Source organism: Periplaneta americana, chromosome 12, assembly GCF_040183065.1.
Source record: "Periplaneta americana isolate PAMFEO1 chromosome 12, P.americana_PAMFEO1_priV1, whole genome shotgun sequence".
NCBI classification, from domain to species: domain Eukaryota; kingdom Metazoa; phylum Arthropoda; class Insecta; order Blattodea; family Blattidae; genus Periplaneta; species Periplaneta americana.
Genome location: NC_091128.1, coordinates 164,414,101 through 164,428,454, shown reverse-complemented (window position 1 = coordinate 164,428,454; position 14,354 = coordinate 164,414,101). Strand labels below are relative to the sequence as shown.

Here is a 14,354-nt window from a genome sequence, read left to right as displayed (position 1 = left end):
ATCAATGGCGGGCTTATGTGAGGGCGGCAATGAACCTCCGGGTTCCTTAAAAGCCAGTAAGTAAGTATGTACTGTACACACAAGCACCATAGCTATCCGACGCTATGAGTTTACAAAAATCCGTATTTCTTTCACTTACTGGCAGGCCAGGAGAACTTTTATCGTTGGAATTTGATTAATCTTACCTATACTAATGTCAGCAACAAGATGAAGTCCTGATTTCATGTCCCCAACATGCATTCATGGCGTGGTGATAAATCACACGGAAACATCTTCCACACAATCAACTGACGTGTGGGTGTCAGCGAATATACAGAATAGGAGGGGCCATAACAACTAGCATACCAGTCCTTGGTAACGGATATGACGTCAGGGCAGACAGAGTATGCCTATTGCATTTACCGTGATACTATACATACCCGTAAGCAAGAAACTCAGTGAAAATTTTTAATACTGCAAAGTCAGAAAGAAATAATGTGGGTATATAGCAAGCAATAGCGTAATGTTACAGTTTCATATTACACAAGATAAAAAGAATTTGGACATACATAAAATCCAAATAGAAAAGAGGGCTGCGTCTTCACTTTTCGGACTGGAATCTATTTTATATCGTCTGTCTACGTTACTACTGACGTATAGTGCGGGGTTTATAACATTAAAAAAACTCAATTCCTAAAACTAAAATTTGTAAATTTTAATTATATTGTACTAGTTAAATTTAATTTCCAGACTTGAGGTTAGGTATCCATTTAGTTTTCGTAGAAGTTGTAGAATTACTCTCTCCATATGATATGAGGGGTTCACAACCAGAGTGGACTCAAGTCCACCTGTGGTCAGTTTGTGGATTAATACAATCTGGGTTGAAGAAAATTTAGATTTATTCATTGCCATAACAAACAAAGTCCATAACTCATTTTTTATTCCACAGAGGGCAGCATTTCCTATGGAAGGTGAAGGTTGCTAAGCGTGAGCCAGGAACTTTAAGACTCAATATCTCAGAACTATTCCAGATGGACTTGGTCCACTCTGGTTGTGGACCCCTCATATATCTAATCATATACTAGAACATTTGATAAGTAAAGGCAACAATGCTGTAAATCAGTGCTCCTAGCGGTAGCCACACTGACGTTCAAAGATATCCGACCTACGATTTTATGATCGTGTAAGCGGAATTTCTAACCACGGGATAAATCAGAACAAATAATAATAATCCGTGGCGCTACAGCCTGTGAAGGGCCTAGACCGACCAGCCGACTGCTGGCCTCACGCCCACATGTTGAAGCAGAGGTGGACGATCATCCAACCAGAATGGAGGTATCATGTGGTTAGCACGATGATCCCCCCAGCCGTTATAGCTGGCATTCGCAACCGGATTTCGCTAACCTATCTAGCTCCCCAAGTGAATCACGATGCTGGATGGGCACCGGTCCCATAAACTGGCCGAAAAATTTCTTCCCCCATGAGGACTCGAACCAGCGCGCATTCTATAACGCGAGTCCTAGGCAGGATGCCTTAGACCGCGACGCCACGGCGCGGGACAAATCAGAACCAAAGATAAGATAAATTGACAAACTTTGAAATAATTCCGCTATTTCTCAATAGATGGCACCATTATTGGGAGCTATTAAAAAGTGTCAGGGAAAATAATTATGTAAATTAAGCATAAATTATTCTTCTAACAGACAATATGAGCGGTTTCCAGCCAAACTCACTACTGTTTTACAATCAGTAGACTGGGATTAAGAATTGAATTCTATAACACTGGTATATTTATCTACGATTGGCAACAGTGACTATTATCTTCGCCATCTATTCATAGAAGTAATAACTAAAGAATCGACACTTACACCAACAAATTATCGATCACTATCGATTAGTAGGGTCAGATATCTTTGAATGTCAATGTACTACGCAATAGAGCAGCGATTGTTTTATAAATTTGCAATATTAAAAGTTTCGAAGTAGTTTGAAAATATAGTGGCTGTTTCTGATTTACAGTAAACAATACAATGTTGAAATGTACAGCCAAAGAACAAAATTTCAAAAGCAGGTAATAAATCCAGCGATCACGCTCAGAGGTGTACTTAGAGATATGCGCTCCTGTTTTGTCACTAGTTACAAGTAATTTATTTTGTCATTTTCTGTCAGAGTTTATACTTCCTTGGATGCAGAAAAAAATTTGAACTCCGTTTGACATTTTTTTAAAACATTCGTTTAAATTTTGAAAAAAAATTTTTAAATTATTACAAAAATTACAGAAAAGCGTGAAGTTAATGGTGTACGACACCAGGAACTTAACGCACGAATTCATGCAGCGACTCAAATACTGACAATGAGCACACAACCACACGTCTTTGACCATGTGCGCCAATCTCTACACCGCTCTGTAATCAAGTTGGAGGTCGAGAATTCGAGCCCATTTTGTAATTTAATTCACGATGTGATGCTCTTGTTGGGTTTGTATAAACTTCTTGACAAAATGTGGAACGCACGCGCATCACCATATCCGAAGCGTTGTCACACTTTGACGCCCAAATGCGCCCGAACTATGTATTTCCAGACATGAGACCCCTTTTGAAAAATTATCAGTTTTCTGTCCTGTACAACATACTAGAAGTTGTCGATGTTATTTTGAATCACCCTGTATATGAAGAGTAAACACTTTGGTAGCGTCAATGCTCTTCTCTCTTGAATTAGTTGCTCTGAAATAAAAGTATGTTAAGAGAATATGGATATATTTTGTAAAATTCACATTGTTCCTCATAAAGCAAGTATTAATAAAAATTCATCACATTCAATTCAAACAATAATTATAAATTTACCTTAGATCTCATAAGCTGTATTTAATAACCTAGCTCCTCTTAGTGATTTGATTTCAATTTCTTTAAAAATATATATATTTTTATTCTTAAAAATTTGAAATTAACTATGGAATAGATGGATTACAAGTGGAAAATGGGTTATCATTTATCCCTCCTATTTATGTTTTTAAATATTCAATCTATAATAAAACATGGAAGATAAATAGATGATAAATTTTGTCTGGAGGCACCCCCCCCCCTTCGGGAATAAAATTCTTTTGCGTGAGCAAATCTAGTTTCCTTTCAAAGATGGCCTCTATAAGAATTTTTATCACAAGGACTGATCCTGTCTAACCTCATGTTCACTATCAAACTTTATAAACAGTATATGAGTTTTTAGGCTTTCACGGTCACTGATCAGAATTAGGCTTTTGGGTGTTTCTATAAGGTTCGTTCCAACAAACGGTTTATGTATCACTTCATATACGAACCATGGAATATCTTATGCGCATGCGCTGGTTGGGTATCTGCTACGGGATTGAAACAGAACTGGATGATTTTGGAACGCTTTTTCAGATCATCGTGTACTAAATCCAGAGATGCTATAACTGTGATCATCTTTGCTAAGAACGTAAAGTTTAATTATTATCGTTTCGCAGCTAAATCAAATTGCAGAAAATAGAAGTTCGATAATTTTCTATAAAAAGACAACAACAAATATGGAAGACAGGAATTCGGCTAATTCAATGTCGTGTACTGAGAGACTCTCATCTAAAAATAGTTCTTTTAGTTAGTTAGTAGGTTATTTTACGACGCTTTATCAACATCTTAGGTTATTTAGCGTCTGAATGAGATGAAGGCGATGAAGGTGATAATGCCGGCGAAATGAGTCCGGGGTCCAGCACCGAAAGTTACCCAGCATTTGCTCATATTGAGTTGAGGGAAAACCCCGGAAAAAACCTCAACCAGGTAACTTGTCCCAACTGGGAATCGAACCCGGGCCACCTGGTTTCGCGGCTAGACGCGCTAACCGTTACTCCACTGGTGTGGACCAATAGTTCTTTTTTAATTATTAATTTATGTACGTTATTTATTACACTTTTAATCAAAGTTGCATGTTGAAAATGTAATGAAGGATATATGTACGTAAACGACCACAAATACTATCAGAAAATGCAGGCTCTAAATTTCTAAAATTTTATAAGGAAATGAACTCACAATTGGACAAAAATTACAAAGTACCACAACAAGACTTATTAGAACTTTATTTCATTAACAATTCATTAGATTCCAATAAATTTGGTACAAAAATGACACATCTATTAGGCTTCTGTCTGAAGAAGCCAGTATATAACCAATGATGTGGTGTACCATCAGTAATACCGTTTTTTGTGTCTACTGAAAAATTTAATTTTCATAACACGTGCTATTTCTGCAATTCCCGATTAAATTATTGTTATGTTCCATGGTCAGTCACGGGAACCGTTACTCCACAGCGGTGGACTTCAAGGTTTGTTCGATTTGAGATATATTCAGTAATATTAGTGTACTATAAACATTACTGCTGACATTGTGATACATTTTTGAACTCGTCTTAATGTGTGTAATCTATGCAACATGATTAAAGTACGTAGTGCTATTTGAAAAATTGATGATGTCACGTGTATCTTTTACCATAATGTAGTTACATGCACCAAATCTCTACACTCATGTTAGCCCCTCGTTCTAACATAACTCTCAAAAACAAAAAATTCCAATACCTATCCAAACAAAAAAATTATAATAGCTGCACAGGATAAATGGGACACCCTGTATTTATTTTTGAAGATGAAATATTGATATCATTTTCTTTAGTAATTCTATGAAGTTTAAATACGAAAGAATCTCTTTGAAAGGCTTTTATGAAAGAATGAGTATATCTTTACACAAATTTAAGAGTATACTCTCTCTTTTGTTTGTTATATACTCTCTGGTGGGAGCCCTTAATAAGTTTTGAAAATATTAAGCTAGCCCGCAGAGAAGGAAGGATGTGTGAACGTACCCACAGAGGTCTGGTATATGAATACACCCACAGAGATCCGGTGCTTGAACGTACCCCGACTCCCAGGGCTGCAGGTCGTCGTACGCCGTGCAGGAGTGCGGGACCTTGCCGACGTCACGCACCGTCAGCGTCATCCGCTTGTGGAACTTGAGCTGGTTCACAGCCTCGTCGTGCGTCACGTCCAGGAACGACTGCCCGTTCACCTCCAGGATCTGGTCGCCGATCTGCGCAAGCAACAAAACAGTCTTTGTCCACGGCCTTCTAAAACAACAAGTTACAATATCATATTGCTTAATAAAACATAGAAGTCATACACTGCTCCGTCGATATACGAGAAAGCCAATGTTCATCTACTTAGGGTAGGTACATTTTGGAGCAACGATAAACGATAAAAGAAATGACCTAGCGACGCTTTGGTATTATCAAAGAATCAAGTGTTCATATCGCAGCAACGAGGACGAGGGAAGCGAACATTTTGATTTATCAACAGTAATCTCACTAGACGTTTTGATTTATCTAGAGAAAATCAAAACTCGAGTGGGATTTAATTGACTATTACACGATTAGAAGAAAGTAGGCTATATAAAGATTAGAAGTAACAAAGTGTACAATAAAATATTAATTGGCTTACGAAAATACAACTGTCTTCAAATGTATTATTGTACCATCTCAACATTACGCTAGATGGCAGTAGTGTTTTATGATGATGTTTTCTTGTTACCGGTATCAGTTGTGCCAACTATGGAATCATCATTGAACTCTGTGGCCTGTTACTAGTCAAGAAGGCTTTGTTGATTCAGTTTCATTTTTATTAAGACAGTTGCATTCCACTTCAATTATCCGAATCCCAGTAATCAACGTCACTTGATAGATGATTTTCAATAAATCTTAATATTAAACAATCTCTGATACGTGACTATCCATAATATCATATAGCAGAAGCTATAACATAACCTTACTAATATACACAAGTGTTAGAAAAGTTTTATTTAACGACGATGACATAAAAAATAAACATGAATAATTTTAAAAGGAATAATTATTGAATGTACAATTTTCAAAGTTGAATGTGGTTGGTGGTTCAATTGATGTTATATTGGACGTGTGCATAATAGAAGTGGAACTCGTTGATTTAGGCCTACATGGTGTATTCAACTTATTCAGGATTTCCGAATGAATAATTTTAAAAGGAATAATTATTGAATGTACAATTTTCAAATTTGAATGTGGTTGGTGGTTCAATTGATGTTATATTGGACGTGTGCGTAATAGAAGTGGAACTCGTTGATTTAGGCCTACATGGTGTATTCAACTTATTCAGGATTTCCGAATGGTGCTCTTCATTTATTTGTAAATCGGATTTCAGAAGATGCATAGGTATGATCAGTGATTTTTATTAATTCTTGTTCTTGAATGCCAATGCGAGTCATATTTGAAACTGCTGTGCATCGACTGGAGTGGTTTGTAATTATATATATAGGCCTATATATTTTTTTTTGACGTCCAGACCAGCGCAGTTTCAAATGTTGGCAAGCAAAGAAACAAATGCTAGGGACGCGATAAAATTAAACAAATGCTAGGGACGCGATAAAATTGTGCGATAAGCAGCCATGATTGGTTGAAATACGCCCTTTCGTACCGTTTTATTGGTCAAAAGTAGTATGACGTAGTAAGAGTGTAATAGTCAGTAGAAGATATTCTATGCATCCACTTAATGAAAGAAGATATATAGGAAATATCAGCTGCCAGGTTCAAGGTTAATATAACTTAAATACGTACAAAATTGAACCCGTTTCTCATCCCAAAGGTAGTGTAAATTCGTTGTGCTGTGATTGGTTATTGTGATCACATAACTGATCAATTTGCCAATATCTACAACAATTAATTTAATATGCCGAAATAATAATAAATCTATTAATATTCGGATATATTGATAACCACCGGTCATTATACAGATCAATATTATCTTAATCAGAGATTATGTGAACGACAAGAGCGAAGAAAATGGAACTTATCTTTTTCGTCGATTTTATCGTGTATCTTCGCTTTTATCGTTACTCCAATAAGCACACCTCAATGACAACGCATGCTTCAATTCTCTCTGATATAGCATCGCTGCTTCTTGTATCGTTTATCGTCGCTCCAACTTGTACGTACCCTTAGATATAACACGCGGAGAAAGTCCCCTGCAATCGGCAAGCATCATGTTTAGGTAGAGCATGAAAGTCGAGGAATATTATGGACAGTAGAAAATCGATCATATGGGAATGGGTATTTAAGAGATGTTAATTCATTATAAGTGACGAGAGTATTGTAAGAAATGGAAATATAAAAATAGGAAATTTATCCTTTGAAGAAGTGGAAAAATTCAAATACCTGGGAGCAACAGTAACAAATATAAATGATACTCAGGAGGAAATTAAACACAAAATAAATATGGGAAATGCCTGTTATTATTCAGTTGAGAAGCTTTTATCATCCAGTCTGCTGTCAAAAAATCTGAAAGTTAGAATCTATAAAACCGTTATAATACCGATTGTTCTTTATGGTTGTGAAACTTGGACTCTCACTTTGAGAGAGGAACAGAGGTTAAGGGTGTTTGAGAATAAGGTGCTTAGGAAAATATTTGGGGCTGAGAGGGATGAAGTTACAGGAGAATGGAGAAAGTTAGTACACAACACAGAACTCCACGCATTGTATTCTTCTTTAGCATACATAGAAGGCAGTGGTTTTAATTACAATTCTAGATCAGTTATTTGTAATATTTCAACATACTTATCTAGGTTGGCAAGTCTGAATTCAGTAAAGTCAACTTTCATTCGCAGCAGCCATTTGCTGTAACGACGAAAAAACAATATCGTGCAAAAATTGCTTTTCCAAGGGTTTTAGGTATTATTCCAGTGTAGTGCAATAGGTAAGTAAGTAGGTAAGTAACGTAAAGAACAAAGTTTTTTTATGTTCCGCCACTTTAGTCTAGTCAACTATTACACAATCAAAGTAGTATTATTTTACTAAATAGATTAGTAAAAGTTAGTGTTATAGCAACTGAAACGATTTAAAACGATGAATCTGACATGTCTGTGAACTTAATCGGAGATAAGGAAAATTGGCTGTATTTCATTAGTACGTTTTATCATCGTAACAGCACAGCGCTAATGCTTCTACGAGTTGTAACTATAACTTGTTTCTATAGCAACCTCTATGTGTGTCGTAAATCTAACTTACAAGCCCAGTCAACAATGGTACAATAAACATGACTGTGGAAAAAAAATTTACGATCTGATAAATTCGTAGCAAAGGATGGGACTACATCTCGTACAATACTCTCAAACGAGTGGAAGAATTTGCTATCTCAGCAAGGAAAATTACATTTACGCACACATAGCGCCTTAAATAAGTTGCGGCAAACAGCAACATAAGTCTGTCGGAGAAGTTGCCGCTATATCAAGGCGTACTGCATCCTATTTACATTTCCGGACCAACTTGCGTCCAGAATTTTACCACATCTCAAAAATGGATGGGTGTGCAATAGTTCAATTTATTAAATTCAGCACATACTCTTTTATAAATATTCTTCTAAGTGACTATAGAATCAGCCTATAGAATTTGACATTCCCCTATTGCATTTCCAGTGAGAGATATTGTGCCCTTTTTTTTTTCTTCTTTATTCTTGTTATATTCTTTTTATTATTAGTTACCCTTACTTTTCATAGGTGGCTTCCTTCTCTTCCATTTTTAGTCTTTCTTTCTCCTATAGATAGCTTGTTTTATTTCCGCCATTCTTGGTCTCCTTTTTCTCACGTATAAGGAGCGAATTAAAGTTATCACGTGACAGGGACTTTGATTTTCATTGGCCATTTTTGCTTTAATTATTTCTTTAACGTCGGTTTTCCTGGGGGAGAATTTCGACACGATCAGTTTCGGGGAGACTCTCGTGGAGTAAGGTTGGACGACAGTTGGGGAGAGCTGTGAATTGGTGTTACGACTATTCGTGAGGGGGATCACGGATAACCCAGTTCGGGAAGGACGTGGACTGATGTAGTCTGGGATCGAACGGGGTTCGTGACTTACTACAGGCGGTAACGTAGCCGAGCTACGGTGATGAATGCTGGGTGATTCTGAAGGTATGAGTGTTGAAGAGAGACCACTGTTGAGTTGGTTTCGAGACTGGCATGCCAGGAAGCTAAACAGGTTTTTAAATCCTAGTAAGGTTAAGTTTATTCTGATTCATAGAAGGACTTTGATTTCATATGGAGTACGAGATTATTACTGAATAAGCTGGCATTCGTCAAGGGTTTTACATTGGTTGTGTTCGGTTGTGTATTAGTGCTTTTCAGCCATATCAGACAAGTTGGGACTTGTCTAGCAAGCTGCTAATAATTATTATCTGTGTGGACAGATGGCGTTACTAGTTTGTGTAATGGCGAATGCCAGTTCAGTGACCTTTAGTGGCAAGCCAGTTCCGATAGGTTGGTGAATTATCAGTGATTGTACTTTACTGGAGACCTAGGTTCATTTCCATTTTTCGATAGCGTTATTAACTCTTTCTAACCCAAATTAAATTTACAAGCAATCCATGTTGAAGCAAATAGCTGTATTAGGACCAATTCAGTGGCCAAGTTACGGGAGTGGCAACATTTGAAACAGAACTATATTGATGAAAATGTATTGAAATAGAAGTTATCCAGCAAAATTTACCTTCATATGTATACAAATGCTATAAAGTTAATTATTGCCATATGGTATCTATATTTAAGACAGGGTTAATAAATGTTGACAGGGAGTGTTAATGTTTTATATGGAGTGTTTTCTTTGTACCACCTCACCAAAGAGACAGTCGACCCTATCATACCTTTCGACGGCAGGGTAATACTTTATTGTTGTAGTATTGTTTACTTAATACTTTTACCATCTATACAAAGTAAAGACAAGCTCACCGTTGCAATATGCAACACTTTTGAAATGTATGTACCGACATTTCCACATTTAGTTGTCTTGAACTATAGAGGATTTCACGTTAAGAAAAAAAGCATTGAGCATATGGGGCTATTCCATCAAATGATCAGTTGCCATAGAAACGCTTACCTACCACATAGCTTATACAATGTACTAGGCAAGGCCCATAAAACTAATGTTTTTTTCTTACCATGGAATTCTCTATATAATATTTTATCATACTGACCAATTAACCTAAGATTCTATTTGTCCTCTAATAGACTGAGTTAAAAAACGAAGACAGAGGAGTAACAGAAGAGAATAATAAGGAAACAAAGAATAATGAGACGCTGCGCTCGGACATGGGTTCAAAACCCGTTTGAGTCTATTACTTAGTTTGGTTTCTCCGAGGTTTTCCGTAACTGCAGGACAAATGTTATACAATGGTATGACTCATTTAGCGAAATACCATTCGATAACCGAGTGGTTGAGAATGAGTCGTTAAATAAACAATTCTAAAGCAATCAAGGGTAGAATTGGAGACGGAGAAATACATTGTTTTCTGTACTGATGGTAAGAGTTCGAGGAATTGTAATGAGATTACCTGGCATAAGTCTTACAGTTCAGAAAATACTCAGAAAACCTAAACGGAAAGAAAGGGAGTCAAACCTACATCCAAACGCAAGTCCACACCTGTGGAGTAACGGTTAGAGCGTCTAGCCGCGAAACCGGGTTCGATTCTCGGTTTGGACAAGTTACCTGGTTGAGGTTTTTTCCGGGGTTTTCCCTCAACTCAATATGAGCAAATGTTGTGTAACTTTCGGTGTTGGACCCTGGACTCGTTTCACCAGCATTATCACCTTCATCTCATTCAGACGCTATATAACCTAAGCTGTTGATAAAGCGTCGTAAAATAACCTACTAAAATAAAAAAAAAATCCAAACGCAATCTCGAATCGGTGCTAAAGGCTGATCTATACCAAAGGTAACGAACATTTAACATAAGTTATGTCTAAATATGTATTTCGCTGATCAAAGTTGTAAGTTAAGCCAAGATAAAAAAGAATAAGTTATTTTGTGATCATATTCTATCATAGGAGGATATATTGTTCATCTGGCAACATGGCACTTGCATGAGGTGTTTCAGCAGGCAGCCACTGAACAGAAGTATGGACAAATTTGAAATTTCTGACAGATGATTTTCCATTCTTCACACTTTTCTGCTAAAGGTCCTTTATTACTAACCAAGCATTCTCTAATCTTCCCACATCCCCGCCTTCCTATTATTCTCTGCATATGATCCATATATCTTAATGTTGTCTATAATCTGGTATCTTCTGCCCCGAACTCTTCTCCCGTTCACCACTCCTTCCAATGCATCCTTCAGTAGGTAGTTTCTTCTCTACCAATGATACAGCCAATTCGTTTTTCTTTTCCTGATCAGCTTCAGCATTATTCTTTCTTCAACAAACCTTTCTAGCAGAGCTTCATTTCTTATTCTGTCTGTCCACTTCACACGCTCCCATTCTTCTCCATATCCACATTTCAAGTGCTTCTATTCGCTTCTCTTCACTTCGTCGTAATGTCTATATTTCTGCCCCATACAATTCCACACTTCATGCAAAATACTTCACTAGTCTCTTCTTTACATCTTTTTCCGAAGTCCACAGATGATTTTCATTTTTCTATTAAAAGCTTCCTTCGCCACTGCTATCCTCCTTTTGACTTTCTGGCAGCAGCTCATGTTACTGCTTATAGCACCCCCATGTATTTGAAGCTGTCCTCTTGCTCTACTGCCTCATTTCGTATTCGTACGTTTACCTTCTCTATTTTTCTTTCCGATAATCATCTTTGCCTGGAGAGGAATAAAAATAGGTTGCAGCCGCCAAATTACTCTTCAAGGAACGACCACTCATATAAATTGAGGGAAAGAAGACAGAGGACGGACACTGGAAAGTTTTCTTTTCTCAATCGTACTATCAGGGACTGGAATGCTTTACCTGCAGACTTACTAATGGCTTTACCAATAACCAGAAATGTATTTAAAAATAGGCTTAAGGCCTTTACTAATAGACGGTAGCATATTGTATACACTATTTAAAGGGTGTAATTGATGTTTTGTTATTTGAAGTGTTGTATCAGTGAAGAAGTGTGTTGTGTCAGTGAAGTGTATTGTGTCAGTGAAGTGTGTTGTGTCAGTGAAGAGTGAAGAGTGAAGTGTGTTGTGTCAGTGAAGTTTTATAGTTCATAGTGGCTGTGCATAGTATTTGAACAGTGAAATGGTTTTGAAGTGATAGTGAAATCAGGATAGAATCAGTGAAATGTGTCGTAATTCCAGTGCAGTGAGTGAGTTGTCAGCGAAATGAGTGTAGTGCTGAAAGGTACTTGTGCATTTATGAACATATCATACTCGTGGGTTTTAGTTCGAACTTAGGGTTAAGATACAAATTAGATTTACTTTAAATGTTATTTTAAGACGTTGCTGATAGAGGAGACGGCCTCCAGATATGGAGGGTAGCTGCGAATATATTGAATAAGCAGTCGTGGACAGCCGATAAGGGGTGGTCCTCCAGCTTGGGGGTTGGGCGAAGGGCTAACAACCCATCACCGTAAAAAACAGTTTGTTACGAAACCTAACAGTAAATATATGGGGCTAAGATGGATGAAGTTACAGGAGAATGGAGAAAGTAACACAACGCAGAGCTGCACGCATTGTATTCTTCACCTGACATAATTAGGAACATAAAATCCAGACTTTTGAGATGGGCAGGGCATGTAGCACGTATGAGCGAATCCAGAAATGCATATAGAGTGTTAGTTGGGAGGCTGGAGGGAAAAAGACCTTTGGGGAGGCCGAGACGTAGGTGGGAAGATAATATTAAAACGGATTTGAGGGAGGTGGGACATGATGATAGAGACTGGATTAATCTTACTCAGGACAGGGACCAATGGCGGGCTTATGTGAGGGCGGCAATGAACCTTCGGGTTCCTTAAAAGCCAGTAAGTAAGTAAGTAAGTAAGTAAGTAAGTAAGTAAGTAAGTAAGTAAGTAATTTTAAGTGATCGTGCTTCATTTAATTTAGGATGCTCCCTGTTATTATCATTATTATTATTATTATTATTATTATTATTATTATTATTATTAAATTGGCCTTGTGCTGTTGTTTTGCACGTCAATCTATACTAATAATAAATCTGTAGCCGACATTTTTCTGGTAATTTTCGATTTTCCAAAAATAATTGGTCCTTACATATATAATTAAACACCCTGAAACCGAAATTGCATTTTTGAAATTTTTGTTTGTATGTCTGTCTGTATATTTGTTACCTTTTCACGCGATGATGGCTGAACCGATTTATATAAAAACTGGAATATAAATTAAGTTTATTGTAACTTAGATTTTAGGCTATATTGCATTCAAAATACTTTATTTAAAAGGGGGGTTATAAGGGGGCCTGAATTAAATAAATCGAAATATCTCGCTTATTATTGATTTTTGTGAAAAACGTTACATAACAAATGTTTCTTTAAAAATGATTTCCGATAAGTTTTATTCTTTACAAAATTTTGATAGGACTGATATTTAATGAGATAAATGAGTTTTATAATTAAAATAACGCCATCTAAGACGGTGCAATGAATTAAGAACAAATGACTTCGTCTATAAGGGGCCTTGGACAACATCAATCGAAACAGGGGCCTTGGACATCAACAATCGAAAGCTATTAAACATAGCCTACAGAGAATGTTTCTGTGTTTGTATGAAGTAATATCAGAAGCTAAATTAACCGATTTGTATAATTAATTATTATTTCACCATTGGAAAGTGTAGTTTCTCTAGATGGACATAATGTTATTACAGTAACGTCTGAGTAAATCGAGGACAGGTAAGATTAAAATAGCTTCTTATGCACAGAAAACTTGATAGGTTATTCTGTATATTCATTTCCTGTGTTTCTTAAAATAATGTTTATGCACATATTAATTTTTATCTCAGAGAATTAACGAACAACGAGAGTGTATTGATTTAGTATGCAGTAATAGTACGTTAGCTTAGCAATCCATTATTTTATAATTCAAATTTTAACTATGCTCAATTGAATCGTGTTAAAATACATAAAATATGTATGCAATAAATGCAATGCAAAAAAAAATTGGGTAATGAGCGAAGCAGATTATCTTGCGCTGTTGTAAAAGTTGTTCCCTAGATCAAACGTCCTATTTTAATTATATAATTACTTTATATTTATTTCTAACAGGTGCAGCGGAGCGCACGGGTACGGCTAGTATTCTAAATAAATACATAAATAAATAAATAATAATAATAATAATAATAATAATAATAATAATAATATACCCATTTGCAGTGTGAATAAATACACACATTTATCTTCATCCCATACTGCTCACAGCTGTCATTTATTCCCAGTAATATATGCCCTCAGTATCATCTCCTCTTCTTACCGAAAAACCGTATATAATACATAAATGTCTATGTAATTGAACCCGAAATACTTCTCCCTTTAGTACGTATTTTACATTCCTCCTGGAACATTATATATTCGTTCTAATTGCCA

At 36.4% G+C, this 14,354-nt stretch overlaps 1 protein-coding gene across 1 annotated transcript in view; it reads right to left on the bottom strand.

The window, feature by feature from the left end:
- LOC138709993 (whirlin-like) overlaps positions 1-14,354 on the bottom strand; it is a 508,846-nt gene that overhangs the window by 284,734 nt on the left and 209,758 nt on the right. The window contains exon 5 of the mRNA XM_069840671.1: positions 4,897-5,066. Coding sequence (XP_069696772.1) covers positions 4,897-5,066 — 170 coding nt within the window. The remainder of the gene's footprint in view (positions 1-4,896; positions 5,067-14,354) is intronic.